The following is an 18917-nucleotide window of genomic DNA, read 5'->3' as shown; positions in this document are numbered from 1 at the left end:
AAAAATTTCCAACAGAAGTGAGCATCTTAAAAAAATATTTTCGTTAACCAAATGTGTGGTAATACACTCTTTTTATTTCAAACCATTCCAGCATGTCCATTTTGTATCCCTTCTTCTCGAGGTGAAGTATGTCCAGAACAAAGTCAGTCTTTTGGTCCATCTCCCATGTGTGCTTGGCAAATGGGATTGGATGACATTCTCGTTTGTCCTATATGTAGACTGCGTTGCAATCTTTACATTTAAGTTTGTAAATGTCACTTTTTTCCATGTTTTCCATTTGTCCTTGGTCCTATTCAAAAACATTCACGGGTTGCTTCTGTTGCTGTATGCAATCCTTAATTTTTCTTTCGGGAATAGATTGGCATAGATGTTGGCATGATTGGTTCATAGATGTGTCCGTAATATGGAAGTTTATACTAGCAAAATTTTTCTTCTTCACTACCTAGGGATGAACATATTCGATTCCTTGCTCTGATAGAGTGATTCTTATTAAGAATTCTTACAATTAAGCCCTGACTGTATCCATTTTTCACTGCAATCATTTTAATTATATTAAGTTCTCTGGTAATATTTCATTAAGAAAGTGGAATATTTAGAAACTCAATCAACATAATATGAAATCAGGACAGTTTTACAGAAATATGGTGGTGGAAGTTAAAGGGAATAACATGGTCTGTAGAGGTTGTTCTCTAGTAAATTGAAACATCATAGCCTGTGCTGGTTTTTGAGACTATGATATCAAGAAATAGAGCTTCCCTTTGATTTCTTTCTAAAAAATGAAATTTTTATGTTTACGCTGGGTGTTTAAAGTGCTCAAAAAATGTCCACTTGTCTCTCTGTACTGCATGTCTCTGTCTCTCTATTAATGATAGCAAATAATATTAACAGCATCAAATTACGTATTGCGACTTTTGAAAGACTATTTTTCATAACTGTAATCCACTAGAAAATATAAACGGCATAGTTGCATTTAAAGTTCCAATTATATTTTTTTCATCTCTAATACAGGAGTCTCTTGGTTTTCAGGTGATGGTAGAGTGTTTGGGATCAAGACTGTAAATTACTCATAAAAATTCTTAGAGGAAAGTTTGCATGTGTTAAGTCAAAAAATCACTACTAAGAATGCTATATTGTCATGAAGGTTGACAGCTTTTGAGAGATAACTTTTCATGTTTACCAGAAAATAGAAAAATTGCACGTTCAATACAACTTAAAATACTGCATATTTTTATCTAACCTAGTTGGAAAGCACTTTATATGAAGGTGATAGAGAGCACAGGCCTGTAAAATGCACAAAGTTCATATTGGAATGTCTTTTAGAATTGATCAAAAAACCAGCCTTAGGTTGAATGTTTTTCCTTTTTTTAGAAAAAAAATGGGGATATTAGTGGGATGGTATAGTTGCATTGAGGAAATATCAACTAAGAAGCTGTTTTGTATAATAAACAAGACATTGACACCCACCAGATACTCAGTCTAAATGATAACAAAGGATGAATGAGATTACATTTAAATCATAGACTGAGATGTGAATGGCGAATTCAACACTTGAGTGCTCAGGGTTTTTAGGTTCTTCCACTGGAGTGAATCCTTATTCTAATGATGAAGTTGAGGGAAGTAAAGGTCTTTCTATAAATTTTCTTGAAGAAGGAAAGTCTGGACCAGATTGTACTTTGTAAAAGTAATATTTTTCAACATTAAACTCCCTAAAATCAAGCCTCCCTTGTGCATTTATTGCTTTTGATGAATCTCACCCATTGTTCGCATAGGATTCAGCGACTGTGTAGTTTAGACTGTAAATTTTCTAATCTTTCCTCAGAGTACCTTGTCCATGAGCTGGAGACGTGTTGTTGGAGCATGAGTGCCAACCCAGAGACGGTACAGGCAGTATTATTACGCCTCGATCTACCTTTTAAAAAATTGTACTCAATTTACCGAAAGTAAGTATGAAAAAATTATGCCATTCATGAAATTTAGGCACTGATGGGCCTGTGGAAACGCTTTGATAGGCAATAACAATTTTAAACTAATTGGACCTTAAATTAAAATTATGCCAAATTCCACGGAAACTGCGGGAGATGCTGCAACAGTAACTTTTAATGGAGTCATCCGCTAATGTGCATTTCAATGCAACAATTTCAGCGTGTAAAAATCATTCACCTCGACTGACAAAATAGTGTAAAGTGCAGATGAGCAGGCTAAATGTGGTTTATTTTCTGCTAATTGAAATCTTATTTCAGGTTGGTTCATTCCCAAATAAAAGATGAAGATGGCTCACAATGCTAAATAAAATATGATGTTGAAGACTGTGATAGAGGGTAGAATGTTGGGCAAAAGAGGAAGGGGAAGGAACAGGATAGGGATGTTGGACGGGATGAAGAGAGGAAGAAGGTACTCAGAGATGAAGAGGGACCTGATATAGAGTAGGATGATGGATTTTGTGTTTTGTTAGGAGTAATAAAATATTTGTTTGGTAGTTATGTCCATCCAAAAACCACCTTAACCGGTAGATTACCTTAAAAAATATATATAGGAAAGATCCAAGAGAGATGGAAGGAGTATATAGAAGAACTGTATAGTAAAGAACTCAGACCAACAAAGTTAGACATTGAAAAAGAAAATGACGTGGAGGAAGACAGCTTAGGTCCAGGCATACTAGACAATGAGATAGAAAGGGCATTAAGGGAGATGAAACTAAATAAGGCCGTGGGGGTAGATAACATTCCTGTGGAACTTTTAAAATGCTTAGGAAAATGTGGGAGGAAGAGGCTATATGGGCTGATCCGTAGTATTTATGAGGAGGGAATCTGGCCGGAAGACTTTGTGAGATCAGTTTTAGTTCCTATTCCGAAAAAGGTAAAGGCCACGTCATGTGAGGACTATAGGACAATTAGTTTGATATCCCACGCAGCTAAAGTTGTTCTCAGGATCATAAACAAAAGGATAGAGAGTAGGGCACATGATTACTTAGGGGATGATCAGTTTGGGTTTAGGAAGGGGAGAGGTACGCGTGCTGCAATTGCAGTAATGAGATAATTAATCGAGAGGAATATAGAATACAACCAGGAGGTATTTGCCTGTTTCGTAGATTTCAAAAAAGCGTTTGATAGAGTGAATTGGGAAAAACTAATGAGTATTCTGCAGAAAATAGGAATAGATTGGAGGGAAAGGAGGCTAATCCGCAACCTGTACATGTCTCAGACTGCTCAGGTGCGGGTGGGAAACGGGGAGTCAGGATGGGCAGTGTTAGGAAGGGGTGTAAGGCAGGGTTGCCCATTGTCACCGTTGCTGTTCAACCTGTATGCAGAGGAAATGATCAAAGAGGCATAGGAAGACCTGGAGGTAGGAATGAAAGTGGGCGGGGAATTCGTAAAATCAGTTAGGTTTGCTGATGACCAAGCTTTAGTTTGTCAGTCAGCCAAGGGGCTGCAAGCATTGCTTAGTGAATTGGAAATTCAGTGCGACAGGTATGGGATGAGAATCAATATTAATAAAACAAAGGTTATGCGATTTTCTAGAAAGAAAAAGGCCAAGCTTAACATTAAAATAGGAGGGCAAAAGCTAGAGCAGGTAGAACAGTTTACGTATCTCGGTAGTGTTTTGGACCAACACGGTCAAAGTATTAGGGACGTAAGGAGAAGAATCGCGCTAGGCAAAGAGGCTTTCACAAGGAGGAGGGAGTTGATGACAGGGACTTTGAGTAAGGATGTTAAGAAAAGACTCGTAAAAACTTTGATATGGAGCGTAGCTATGTACGGTGCGGAAACGTGGTCATTGAAGCAGGAGGATAGACGTAGATTGGAGGCTTTTGAAATGTGGGTGTGGAGAAGAATGGAGAAGGTGAAATGGACAGAGAAGAAAACAAATGAGGAAGTACTTGGTATGGTGGGCGAAGAGAGGGGTTTGTTGGGAGCAATCCTATGGAGGCAGGAAAAGTGGATGAAGGGGGTGTTGACCGGCAGTGGGATGTTGAAGACTGTGACAGAGGGTAGAATGTTGGGCAAAAGAGGAAAGGGAAGGAACAGGATAGGGATGTTGGACGGGATGAAGGTAGGAAGAAAATACTCAGAGATGAAGAGGGACCTGATATAGAGTAGGATGATGGATTTTGTGTTTTGTTAGGAGTAATGAAATATTTGTTTGGTAGTTGTGTCCATCCAAAAACCTACCTTAACCGGTAGATTACCATTAAAAAATATATATATATATATGTGTGTGTGTATATATAGATATATAGATATATATATATATATATATATATATATATATATATATATATATATATATATATATATATATATATATATATATATATATATATAAATAGAAAAGAATAGACACATATAAAAGACATCTTTTATATGTGTCTATTCTTTTCTATTTGTGTTATGTTGTGTCAGCCCATTATTGTGCCGCTCGTATGAGTGTTTCCGGACAATCGTGGTATATATATATATATATATTTCTTTGAATAAACTTTAAAAAATATATTATTTGTTATGGGACACTTTATCATATTTAAAATCAATATATATGGAGTAATTGTTACACTTAGTGTTTTGCCGTGCAAGTAAAATCCTTAAATGAAATATGCTAATGAAGCAAGGTTCCACTATATGATTTATTTAGCTTGCAAGCTTGCATATCTTTTTCTGGTTTCATAACTATGCATATTGGGTCTTATCAAGAGGCTATTCATGTAGTATTTTGCATCATATAGCATAACATAAATATAAAGAAAATAAATCAAAAAAATGCAAACTGTCATAATACAATTAGCAATGAAGGTAATGTAAAAATTACCAATTAAATTAGCTGTGTAAATAGTAATCTGAACTAACTATTTTAACATATTAGAACATTTATAAGTAATAAAAATTTGATCTCTTCAAGAATCAAAAACCATCTCCCTCTTTGTATTACATTTTTGCCTCTGGCCCTATTTTCGTAGATTCAACAGTTACAAGTTTCTCAGGGGTGTCGCATGCTTTTAATTGGTGGGATTAACAGTATTTTCAATGATTTTTTGTTTTAAGATGTTGTTAATTTGCCTTGTAAAATATTTAAGCAGTATTAATTTCTTTTTAGAATAGATTTATTTGATGAAGATGATTCTAAAGAGCTGCAGTGTCACTTTCTGAGAGCGAATGCAAGTTTAATACAGTCTTTTATACGGAAATATCAATCTATGGAGGTGAATGAAAGGTATGCCATCAGAAAATTATGATTTTGATTATTGTATTAATTTTTTAAACAAGTACTTTTTTATTGACGGTGCACTATAGTGATAGAGTGGGAGGTAAATCAGACTGCTGTTATGCAATGCAATGCTATGCACAAGAACACTCTCCAGCAGTATGCTGAGCCCTGTTCTAATTCCTCATGGTCACCTGAAGAACATTAGTTAACTAATGGAATTTTTTTTTAAGGAGTGGTCCAATTTTATTAAAAAAGCTTAAGCAACATACCCATGAATGGTTTAAATAAAATATAATGGAATAATAATATGTGATGGTTGCAGAAATGAGTGAAATTTGTGATATTAATAATAATACTTTCATATTTCTTGTCTAAGATTTTAGTTGTCTCATGATTATTCCTATTCGGTGCTATGGGATGAAGATTGGTACTTTCAAAAACATGTGAAGGAGACCATTATTTACTGGTCAGTATTTTAAGATTTCTAAAAGGTCAGCATTATCGGAAGCATTATTATACAGTATTTTTGTTTCCAATAAACCAAACCCCAGAGCACAGGCAATATGGCAGATTGGCATCAAAGTTCTAATTGTCAGTAAGCATTGCATAAAATCAAGGAAATTCACGAGAGTGGTGGGAAACTAAAGGGGAGAATATACAAAGTGACTTTTATGGGAGGGAGGAGCTGTGAAGCAGGAGAGGATCAGATGGTACGTAAAAGAAGGGCTAGGTGTGTGTGCGTGTGAGGCTGTGGTTGATGACAGTGGGAAGGAATGTGTTTGAGAGGAGTTTGGTAGAGTGTAGGACTGGAGATGAAGATGAAAGACGTTGTGAATTGGGGAGAAAGTTTTGTTGTGACAGTTTCCAGCCCCTAGGTTTTCTCAGTTAAAGCTAGAGGTGGGTTGTCTGATGTGTGAATCTTCCAAATAGATAGTGACAGAAACGCCCCATAATACTTAGACATGCATATAACTACATAGATGCGTGAATTTCTTAATATCTCCTCATTTCCATCTCAGTCCTCCCCTTATGTTCTCGACCTACATGAAGCACATACCAATTTATTCATCGACATATGTGGATGTATTAGATAAAGAACAGGGAACAAAACTGAAAATTTGTCAAGTTGCATTTTGATCTATAGATATTGTTGAAAAATGAGCAGTAAGATGGATATAAGCAGAATAGGAGGGCTCACTTTTCTTTCACTTCCTTGGCATTTTCTACCATTAGATGGGACAAACCTTTTAAGTTTCCCATACCTCCAGCTTACTTAAATAATAAAATACATACCTTAGGTACAATATAGAAAGTGAATACATCAGCATTGTCCCACTTCCTGTTAGAATATTACATTCCTAAACATTCAATTTACTGCCATTCTCTTATAATTCTTACTCTGTCCTATAGTTCGTTAGTTGTTACCTGTTATGAGAAATGCTGCTAGCAAGAGAAGTGTTTTTGTCATTAGGCAACTGCAATACCAAGGCTCTCTCAAGCCTTTCTATTGTAGTTGAGTAGGGTAAGGTTGATAGAGTTGGGTATTCCTTGCGTCGTCCTCTTCAATAAAAAATGATAGCCCCAGTTTTTGGACTAGACTAGGGGTCATCTTTGGGTATAAGACCTTTGATCAAATATGGTAATAATGAAATTGTTGGCACCTTTCCTTATTCCAAGGTCCAAAGCTTTCCATTAATACCTCGTCAGCAATATCAGAGATGAAAACTTTTGCCTATATCAACTTAATGATGTTAAAAATGTTTCCACTTAACAAACTGTTATTGTAGAACAGTTCCACCACATCACATCTGAATCTGTGATTTATATCATCAGTCATCCCCACCATGTTGAAAGTATTGTAGTCACCAGAAATCTTCAGGAAACTGGGTAATGTGAAAATATTTCCTAAACAATGTAATGAATTATTTTGAAAGTAAGAATATGCTGGTAGGTCACAGGTTAATATAATGTCTTAAAATTTCATTGAAGATATATGTCTTTCATTCTTTACTAATATATGGAAAATTGGGAATAATTTGCTGAAGGTGGACCAAGTGTTTTCCTTAGGGAAGGCTTTGTAGAGGCACCAAGTGCAATTCTTGTTCCCCAAGAATGTGGATTGTATCTAAGGTAAACCAGGGGGAAAATTTTTCTTTTTTATCTTTAAATTGAAACTGTCTTTTACGGCACTGTTAAGGACAGAATCCACTGGATCTTTGAGGAACAAAGAGGTGACCATTTTCCAGGGCTTGTGATCTATTTAGCAGTTAACAATCTCCTAGCAAACCTTTAACCAGGTGTAGTAGGACTTAGGTGGGGGAGTGGGCAACCCCCACGGTGTTTCCATTAATCTCCAAAGCAGAAAAGAGCATTCAGAGACTCGTTGTCAGATTTGAAGATATTTTGGCCAGGGATGATCACCTCGAGGGGACATAGGATATGAGGATGTCCTACTTTGCCATTGTTGCCTTGGAGATGGTGCTGGGAATGGTGGTGAAATGCATGAACAAAATGTTCAGTGAATAATTCGTCATATACTTAGAGAGGATAGCCATCTGTTGGAGAGTTCCATCGAATAAATAAGTTGAAATCACCAAAAAGAATCATTTGTTCTGATTATAGTTTTAAACACAGTGTCAAGGCAACATCACTGGTATGGAACTAGAGAAACAGTCAACAAAAATTTTCTTTCATCTACTCTTATTATCAGGTGACAATGAAACTTGGTGCCACACAATTTCCCAGTCAGTTTCAAGATCTTTGCGGCAGTTTGTAGAGAATGAATAGTTGATGACAACAAGGACTTCACTACGTCTCAAAGGTGTAAGCCAAGTTTTCAGTTAGTCAATGATATTCCATTGGGAAAGCTAATGGGCATGGTAATTGCAAATCATTAGCTTGTTCTTAATGTTTTTTTTTATGTTTTTATAGTTCATATAAACATGGGGAGCACCAGAGGTTCTAGGGTTGAGGTTTGTATTATCAATGAGAAGCCAAAGAGCGGAATAATGACTCCAAATTGTGGGTGCAGTTTTGAGATAACCAGGGAGAGCCCAAGTAATCATTTGGACCTTAAGTGATAGGTCACTGGGGGTAGAGAAGGCTTTGGAGGAGCAAACCCCATGAAGTGAAGACAAAAAATCTTCTATAGCTCTGTTGTTTCTGTAAAAGTACTGATGGGGAAGATTTGTAGGACAAAGCTGCATAAATATATTGTGAGAAAATAGCTAACAGGATTAAAGCCACTGAAGAAATAGTAAAAAAAAACAACAGCAAGAGAACCATGTGCCTTCTTACTTGTGGTTATATGGGAATGTAGAGCAGTATGTATGAAGAAGATAAGATATTTAGAAAAAGTAACTCGAAACTAACTGATGTAGCACTGTACATCTGAATATATCACATAGGTGAGAATTATGATTATCCTATTTTTCTCACTCATATCATATATATTTATAAGGGTGATTTGAAAAGTAAGGTCCCCTTATTTTTTTTCATGAAAAACCAAATTCATCCAACTGACGACTGCTTCTTGCTCTTCCTTGTCTGACTTGAATTTCTGTCCACCAAGGTGTTTTTTGAGAGTGGGAAACAATTGGTAGTCGCTGGGGGCAACGTCCAGGCTGTAAGGAAGGTGGTCGATGATATCCCAGCCAAACTCATTGAGTAGGGTGGTCATTTGATGTGACACGTGCATGTTGGTGTGGATGTGCATTGTCATGATGCAAACACACTCATTTGGGGAGACACCTTGTTGTAACCAAGGACCTCCGACACAATATTCTACCCAGAGAAGTATCCTTTCTCTTCATTAAGGCCTTCCTTTATCTGATGAAGGGCGATTCCTCGGTTATTGCGCACCATCTTGTCAATTGGAGCCACTGTTGATTCCGGCAAACTCGGCCGCCCCGACCACTGCTCATCGTGGACGTTTTCCCGGCCATCAAAAAACTCCATGCACCACCTCCATACGTTGTTGATATCCATACACTTCTCACTGTACACTTCCACGAAATGGCGATGAATTTATGTCGTAGAAGCAGTTGTCAGTTGGCTTTGCAACGCGGCGGGAGAAAAGTACAACACCGGTATTAAAAAACTGCTTACAAGGATGCAAAAAGTGATTGATCTTCAAGGCAACTATGTAGGAAAATAGCTAAATGCTCAACCTTTCCAACGATGTACGCGAAGTTGAGAATAAATTTGATTTTTCATGAAAAAATAAAAGGGGACCTTGCTAGTCGAATTGCCCTCGCACCTGGGTCTGATGTTCAGCATTGATGCTCATTAATAATTTCGTGGAGACTTGTGGGTGATGGCATTGTTTGAATATTAAAAGGGGAGGATTCCTTCACCAAAATGAGGAAAAATTTAAGCTGGTATTTTAGTCAAAATACTCTACATTATCTATAAGTATCCTGTGCCTCTATTTTCAGGGAGTCAGTTCTACAGCAATGTAAAAGTGATGTTCATAATAACCTCAGAAAAATGCTCAAATATATTGATGAGTATCCAGATAAATTAATACAAAGGTATGCGAAACTTAAAGGAACTCTGGAAAATTTCAGGACATGAAGTACCTTGTCCTGTTCAAGGGTAAATTGTAAGTACTTTAATGTTTAAATAGCCTCTTCCTTCGTATGAAAATGTGTTATTTTCATGAAAGAAAAATATTCAGAGAGTTGTTGAGTGTTGATGTGGTATTGTATTTGATTGGGCATGATAGCTTAAGATGCAGCAATACCTCGGTATTTTAGATTGAAAATATTATGTGATTTGATGTGAAGAGCGGTCTGCAATCAAAGGTGTTGGAGTTTTTATGCTTTTTAATATGGACAAATCACACCCAATAATAATAATACTTAACCTATTTTGAAAAATGGTAAAACTATATTAAATGTCATCAAAATAAGTATTATTTAACATATAAACATAAGTTCTTAAATGTGACGAAGAATGTCACAAAAGAATTCATCCAATGAGTAAAGTGGGTGAGCAAGTAACCAGGTGTATACCCTATTCTTGAAACTGGATACCATCTGATTTCAAATGAGTAGGCAGATAGCTATACAGTCGTATGTTCATATTATGAAATGCGTTGTAGGTTGATGACAATCTACAATAAGTACTATTTAGATTCAATTTACCTCTTGCGTAGTAGTTATGGATGTTAGAACTTAATTGGTAAGTTTCTAGATTGACTTTCTCATGAGTCAGAGCCTAAAAGATATATCAACTAAATACAGTCATGATTCCATACTTAATAAAAAAAGATTTGCAGGAATCGTGGTGGTATATTAGCAAGAGAGTGAATATCTCTCTTTTACAGTAGCAAGATTTGTTCAGCATGTGGGGAATGAATCCATGACTCAACACCATAATTCAAATGACATTGAAAGAAAGCATGGTAAAACGTTAAATGATACTTAGTTTTGATGATAAAGCTGAGCTTTCTTAACATATAAACAGCTTTACTCAGTTTATTACAGGTCTGACTGATGTGAGTCTCCCAGTTAAGTTTTGTATCAATATAAATTCTTAGTATTTTACCAGTTTCGATATCAGGTTTTTTTTTATTTAAGAGTCCTCACAATATGCTGAGTTTTGTTAGTATTTAAATGTAAATTATTAACATCAAACCATTCCTTAGCCTGTCTTTGGGTAGCGCTAGATCGTTCCTTTGTATCTTCTAGATGTTGGCATTTTTGCACAAAAGTAGTGTCATCAGCATATAAAACTGACATTCAAATCATCATATGGGCAGTCCCAATTTATTAAAGGTTTGTGAAGAGCAAAGCTTATTTTGCAATTAAATATAGTCCTTGTCTATTTGCCTTCCATCCATCATAAGCTCTAATTGATCTTTGACTAGTAGCTTCTTTTTTTATAGTAAATAGTCAGTGTTATCCAGAAAAAGATTAAGCAAATGGGAGCAGTATCTTAAATCACTGGTCCTGTAAAGCAGCTTTTTATGATACAGGTGCCAAATGTAATCCATCATCTATCTGAATTAAGGGGTCGTTCAAAGAGGGTGGAAGGGAACTCATTTTCCAACCTATGCCAGTTGTACAGTGTCTCTTCTTATATTTGTATATTGTTTATAAAAAATAGTCACTATTTTTTCCAAAAGTGGCAAACCTTAAATGTAAAAATATTTAAAGAATCACAAAGAACAAAATTCATCCAATGAAAAATAAGCTTTGCCTGTATTTAAGAGGCAAGGGTTCTGATTATATCATGGTCTTCTACGAGGGTAAGTTGAAAATTTCTCGTCCTAACTCAGAGATGGCGTTCCAATCAGCAAAAATTTGATTCAAGTCTAGGTGAGGTGCACCTGTCATTAGTTTGTAAGACAGGTTTCAACTTGTTCTCTCGGTAGTTTTTTTGACCATATTGTTGTAGTAGACGTCTTTCGTTTTCTTCATTAAAATGGAAAAAGTTTAACTTTGTGCAGTCATAAAATTCTTCGTTTTGGACAGATTAACTCCTAAGAAAATTCATCTGAAGTTAGCAAAAGCGTACAGGGACTCTGCTCCTTCAATGTCAACCGTTAAAAAGTAGATGGCTGAATTTAAACGTGGTTGCACATAGGTTTGCTGATGATTAATCTTTAGTTTGTCAGTCAGCCAAGGAGTTGCAAGCATTGCTGAGTGCATTGCAAAGTTATAGCGATATGTACGGGAATAGAAAAAATGGAAACATTACAAAGATTATGCAGTAGTCCAGAAAGAGAAAGGCCAAGTTAAATATCAAAATAGGAGTTCATATACTTGAGCTGGTGGAACAGTTTACGTATCTTGGAAGTTTCTAAATCCAAATGGCCAAAGAAGTTGAGACCAAATACGAAGAATTGCATCAGGCAAAGATCTGTCATAAGGATGGATTAGATGACAGGGATGAAGTGTAAGGATGTTCAGAAAAGGCTTGTCAAAACTTAGGTATAGATTGTGGTTTTGCACGGTACGGACACATGGTCATTGAAGGACGATGATAGGCATAGAATGGAGGCTTTTGAAATGTGGGTATGGAGAAGGTGTAGTGGACAGAAAGGAAAACAAATGAGGAACTATGATGGAGGAGAAAAGCTGATTGTTGGGAGAAATCAAAAGGATAAAGGAAAGATGAATGCAGAGTATTTGATTGGCAATAGGATGGTGAAGAGTGAGATAGATGGGAGAATGTTAGGCAAATAAGGAAGGGGAAGGAATAGGCTAGGGGTGTTGGATGGAATGAAGGAATTATAAAGAGAGTTTAAGAGGGGCTTATTGTAGAATAGGATGGTGGTTGAATTTGTTGGAAGAGAGAGAGATGGCTGTACCATTTGGAACATGTGTCCATGCAAACCTACATTAACTGGTAGATCACCAAACAAATAAATTAGAGCAGGTTGCGATTGTGGATTTTTTACTGTGGAATACATCGTGAAAAAAAATTGCACATCACAGATTTCTAATCTATTCACGAAAGTGCAAAAAATAGCTATTTCCCTTCTTCTAGAAGAATATAATGCAAAAATGGTATAATTTATCAAAATATTTATTCTTTTTTATAGAAGTACTATTCTGGAACTACAAGACAAGATTGTAACATCTGATATATTACCATTTTTCGAAGGGATATTTTCACTTGATAGGTGGTAGTTTGAACCTTTATGTAGTATTATTTAGTCATATTGAAACGATTTATATTTGCACTTAAAAATATCTCTGTGAAAAATGATAGTACACATATTAGATGTTAAAATCTTAACTTGTTGTTCAAGAGTAGCTCTTTTACAAACAAGAAGAAATATTCTGACCAGTAGAACTATTTTTGCATAATATCCCGTAAAATAAGGTAATAAGCTAATTTTTGCACTTTTAAATGTCTTACAAATATATCGAATATCTTATGAATATCTTACAAATCTGTGATGCACAATCTTGGTTTTCACTATTTATTCCACAGTCAAAAATTTGTATCAACACCTGCTCTAAATTCTGATGACAAAATTTGGCTCCATAGTGTAATTAATTCAAGATTCATAGCAATTGTTTTTTTAGTAAATTTAATTCAGAAAATAATACTTATCTAAATAATTGGGATATGATGAAAATAAGAGACCACATCTCTGTGTTATTCTTTTTCCTCACTCTTTATAGACAGTGAAACAAGGCCAAGTATGTTTATGTGATGTCCCTAATACACTTATTGATTTTGATAAGTCTATCTCAAATAATCACTCAATTATTGTCTCTGAGCTGGGAGTGGATAGAAATATGAGGCAATGCCTAAAATATGTGAGCACTGTTTATGAATACAAGGCATATATATGGCTTTACCATACAGTGCACTGAGTTTGCGCAGTTGCTCTTAATGTGAGAAGCATTTGCCATACTAAAAATTGTTTCATTTCATGTTCAAGAAGGATTTGATCATTCATTTTTTTTCCACTTGTGAGGTTTAACTTCCATCAAGATTCAACATTAGCTGAGTGAGATATGCGCAAATGGTGTAATGAATGTGAAATATGTGCTCTCGTGGTTGTAGCAGTATGTTGAAGGTGGACTGTTGTGTTACAATGAACCGTAGAAGTATAAACCAGTGACTGACCAATTTTTCCAGTGGGCAAAAGTCACCCCTTCAGAAGCACTCAGTGATCATGGGAGTTGATATTGTAAAAATAGGTAATTGAACAGAGAGATTTGAGAAGGAAAAGAAGTTTCAATTCTTGAGTACGAGTATAGTGGAACCTTGCTTAGCAAACATAATTCATTCTAGAATCTTACACGTAACATTAATCGCTCGTTAAGTAAAAAACTTTTCCCATATAAATGATGTAAATACAACAAGGTTGCTTTATTCTGAAAAAATACTCGAAAATTTTGTGCATAACATTTATTCAAAGAAAACTATGAATATATTGTTAAGAAATGGGCATCATCTTCATCTTTTTTTTTCCTGCCAGCCTATAATGTGGATTTGATTTGCTTAAAACAAAAAAATCAAAATGATTAGTTTAAGTTTAATGATATTTAGGTAATTTTTTACCAGAAAGCCATTTAGTGACATTTGTTTTTGACAATACTTTAATAATTGGAGATATTGTGTCACAGCATTATCATTAACTAAATTTGTAACACTCATAGCCACCACATTATCAGGTGCCTTCTCTATGTACAATGCAACAGTTTACTGTGCTTTCAGTATTTCTCTTATTGTGCCTTTCTATTATAATATTTTTGCTTTGCTGTTATCTCCTCCTTCCATAAACACTCCTCCACAACTTCTTCCTGTGAAGCAGCATGCAACCCCATAAGCTCTTCAGTGGTCAGCTGTGCTCTTCAGCAAGCTCATTGATACCAGTGTTATCCACCTCCAGTTCCATGATCTTGGCCAAAGACAAATCTTGTTGACAAAATGCTTCACAGGTACAAACCTCTCAAAGTCACATTGGACAACACACTCCGACCAAATCCTCTTCCTAGCAGAGGTCAGGGTTCCCTTGGTTAACCCCTTACCATGCCTTTTCAGTCATCTTGAGGCAGGCAACATTGTTTGAGTGAGATGGGTACCTTCTGTCACTCTAAAACAATGCTCACTGAGTGCTAATATGTAGAGCTTCTTAAAGTTAAGAATAACCTACTGGTCCATAGGCTGAAGTAAAGGAGTGCTGTTAGGAGGCAAAAACAGGATATTTATTAATTTATATTCTTCAAGGAGGTCATCTTGTAGGTTTGGAGGATGGGCAGGAGAGTTGTTCATAGCCAGCAAGACGTGTAGTTACAGATACTTCACAAGCAAAAACGTTTTCAGCAAATGACTGAACACTTTTTTGATCCAATGAGTAAAAAGGTCATGTGTCACCCATGCCTTGCTGTTGAACCTTCGCATCACATTGAGTATACTCTTAATGGCTTCACACTTCCTGAAAGCTCGTGGAATATTTGAATGGTTTCATTTTTATATTGCTTCTTGCATTGGTGCAAAATAGCATTGTGAGATGGTATTTCATTGGTTTTTGACCCATCCATGCATTCTTCTCTACTGTTAAAATAGGTTTGCTATGGTGTCTTTTTCCAGAAGAGACCTGTCTCGTCACAATTAAAAATCCTGTTCTGGGAGGAACCTCTGACTGTAGGAGCTCCTTGAAGGTGCTAGTAAAGTTCTCTGCTCTTAAACTTCTTCAATCCTCAATGGGTTCCCTTTAATACTTGTTCGTCTGTTGATGATCCTGGTGTCTTTTTAACAAGGTTGGCTAAATCACTTTTGCCTCCTGAAAAATGACATTCTCGTTAATAGTGTTGCATTGTAATTGCTTTTTGTATGTCCATCTGAGAAGTAACCTTTCAACATCGTTGAGAATATTTAACTGTTGCACATATAGATATATACGAGGGCTGTCCAGAAAGTAGCCTCTTTTTCCGTGTAGCGCGAGAATTAGTGGAGGGAGCCAAATATTGCTGTATTGACACGTACAGTAGGTCAGTACGCCTTGAGCAGCAGTGATTGGAAGGTCACGTCCCTTGTCATTGATTTTCAATAGCGTTTCAAAATGAACAATGTAATTGAAATTCCCACCAAATGTGAACTTCATTCAGTTATAAGGTTTTTAATGATTAAAAAAAACTTCAAAGCTGAAGCTGCTGACATTCATCAGGAAATTTGTGCTCTCTACAAACCAAATGTGATGAGTGACAAGAGTTGTGGATCAGTGTGGTTGTTTGTTTAAGAGTGAATATAAATGTCCATGATGCTGACAGAAGTGGCCGCCCATCTGTGGTGAACAATGAACTGCTCCTTAAAATTGATGAAACGTTTGTTAAAATCGGCGTTTAATGATATCTGAAATCTTAAGAAACTTGACCACAGATTTCTACAACTCTGTTGCATGGAAACATGACTGAAAAGTTAGGCTACTAGATGCTTTGTGCTCGTCTCGATGAGTAACTTCAAGATACTGTCATCGGTTGGCTGCGATCTCAGGTGGTAGAATTTTATACACATGGAATTTCAAAACTAGTTCGGAGACATACATGACAAATGTTTATATCTTTAGGGCGAATATGTATAAAATAGTGGAAATATGTAGTTTTGAAATGAGAACAATAAATTTTCTGAATCTATTCCATGTATATTTTACAGCATTACGGAGGTTACTTTCTGGACAGCCCTCGTATATTCTTATCACTCTCTTTGAAGCTCTATCTCCGTAATCTTGTTCTAAAAGATAGTGCAAATCATTGATGTAGACCAATGTATGTGGATGCTAGATGAGCCATGCTCAAATCTAATTCTTGCTTTTCAATGATTTTGCATATAATTTCAATTGTTATTTTTATATTCTTATGGCTGTTTTCTTGTGGTTTATTCTTTGAGAACATTTTTGCAGGGAATGCTAGTGGAATGAGTGTTAAATGGACCTAGCACGCGCTCTCCTTGTCACTTGTAATGCAAAGCATCATTTGTTAAGTGAGTCATATTTTACTTGCAAATTACTCATTATGGGAGGTGTTCATTAACCTAACATCCAATGCAGTTTGTCAGAAAAAAATTATGAGACTTTAGTACTGGAAAAACACAATGTATTGTGTGCTTCTTTTTATCATTACTACATTATGTTCAAAAAAGACCCATTTAAGTTGATTTGGAGGTTGATAGAGCATTAAATAGCTGAAATTATTTTCCTTGGAAACACTTGACCCTAGAAATTATTAATTTTTGTTCTAAGAAGAGAAACATCACTTTGCAGGCAAATATCTGAAAATAATCGATAACTAAAATCCAGAATTTCTGAGAACTAGAGGATTTCAGATAATTGATCTGTAACTCATTATGTATCACTCCAACCAATAGCTGTAACCTCTCCTCACCTCAGTGGTCCAATTAATTAAAATAGCTAAACATCCCACCATCATATGATTTGCATAAAGTACATTTGTAGTGATTTAACCTTTGACTTAGCTCTTGCCTTTAACATTGGGGGGTGGTAAAATTTGGGAACCAATGAACTAAAATTTTTGAAGTGAACATAGGACCAGGTAGCAGAATTTGACTAAGTTTCTCTGTTGTCTAACAATTGTACTAGGTGTATGGTAACATTGGTGTAGTAAAATCTAAGAATCCATAGGGCTCAGAAGATTCACGGCCTCACTTCATAATTTTGGACTGTAAAGTATGTATTTATCATTACTGATTGCTGGGCTAGGATGACTAGGACTAGGAGGGTCCTTACTTGATTCCGAGTGATGCCTCGCGGCACCTTCAGCTTTACGCAAGCTGTGGTACCAGATCTTCTTGGGAACTGCAGGTGGCACAGGGAAAGAAATAACTGGTACCCCTACCCTGAGGTGTGAATTTTTCATTGTTAAGTTAAGTATTGTGTGAGCTCTCCTGACTCACCTCACCCATCAAACTAACCTTTGGTTTGATAACTCTGGTTTTGTAATAACTAACATCTTTCTTTATGTATTGCACTTAAAAATGTTTAAACTATGTTTAAAACTCACTTATGAAGAATAATACCCTTTTTTCTAGTTTGGAGATCTCAGAATCCTGTAGTGTATGACACACCTGTTAACTCTAGCTTAGTATGACAAGCAGCTTACTAAATGTCTTGAGCACTTATGTAGATTAAGTATTGTTCCATTAAAAAGAAAAACTTAACCCCTTTGTACAAAGTGAACTTGGTTCAGGTTCTAGTGATAGGGATGAAAGGAATATCTGGCTAGTTAAGTGCTAAGAAACAAGAAAATACTAAAAAGAGTAAGCAGAGCAAGGCATGAAGTAAGGAAGGACAGGGAGGGAATAAACCTTAGATCACTGAGTTTGAAGGCAAGGAGCAGTCTACTTTAAAAAGTAATGTTAGGTGATTTACAATGAAGCTTCTACATGTGGTCCTGAGGGTACAATTATCACCAAGAGAGTCCTGCCAGGTATTTAATGTACTGTAGAATTTCTAATGAAATAAGGACAATTTGCACTTTTCCACAGTTTATTTGACGTACGACGCGTTTCAACTCACAGAGTCATCATCAGGTACAAGACAAACTAAATAGTAAGGAGACCTTTAGTTTGTCTTGTACCTGATGATGACTCTGTGAGTTGAAACGCGTCGTACGTCAAATAAACTGTGGAAAAGTGCAAATTGTCCTTATTTCATTATGATGAACTTCCACGACCTCAAGCCTGAATCTGTTGAACTTATTGTAGAATTTCTCTCAGATTTTCCAGGTCTTTACTGTGTATGTTGACAAGGTTCACTGGTGTTCCAACCAGCATAACTATCATCAATAATGTCAACATATACAGGGTGCGGGGCATAAATCTGAACAAATTTCAATTAGAATTTCCTATCATATCGTAGTTCCTCTGGAAGTCTCAATTGGTGTTCTTGAAAGCCATAGGCACCTAGTAAACAGTAATAACCTTAAAATGGCCGAGATGTTACGTACGAGTGCGGAGTACAATCAAAGAGCCGCTGTTATCGAAAGTGTTCAAGCTGGGCATTATATATCAAAATAGTTTGATTCTTCTCGTACCCCTGATCAACTGCTTACGATATTGTGACTAAGTATAATGATTCGGGGAAGGTTTTGCTAACCCGGCAAGGAAATCTCATTCAAGGAAACATGTGCTTTTCCGGATTTAAGTGCCGCACCCTGTATGGCAAAGACCCAAAAAAAATTATGAGAAAATTCTAATAATAAACACCATGGAAACCTGAAAACTAACATTAT

General features: G+C 36.1%; 1 protein-coding gene across 2 annotated transcripts in view; it reads left to right on the top strand.

The window, feature by feature from the left end:
• Window positions 1-18917, top strand: part of LOC139696402 (uncharacterized) — a 33327-nt gene that overhangs the window by 11438 nt on the left and 2972 nt on the right. Inside the window, exons 5-7 of one of the 2 annotated variants that reach the window (XM_071595151.1) lie at window positions 1820-1940; window positions 5089-5205; window positions 9636-9731. In XM_071595151.1, the coding sequence (XP_071451252.1) occupies window positions 1820-1940; window positions 5089-5205; window positions 9636-9731 (334 nt within the window). Of the gene's footprint in view, window positions 1-1819; window positions 1941-5088; window positions 5206-9635; window positions 9803-18917 lie in introns of both variants that reach the window. The other variant, XM_071595152.1, reaches the window with a different exon arrangement.

Source organism: Hetaerina americana, unplaced genomic scaffold (assembly GCF_022747635.1).
Source record: "Hetaerina americana unplaced genomic scaffold, ioHetAmer1.1.p SCAF_7, whole genome shotgun sequence".
Classification (NCBI taxonomy): domain Eukaryota; kingdom Metazoa; phylum Arthropoda; class Insecta; order Odonata; family Calopterygidae; genus Hetaerina; species Hetaerina americana.
The sequence above is the reverse complement of the archived record's forward strand: the minus strand, read 5'-3'. Positions and strand labels throughout refer to the sequence as shown.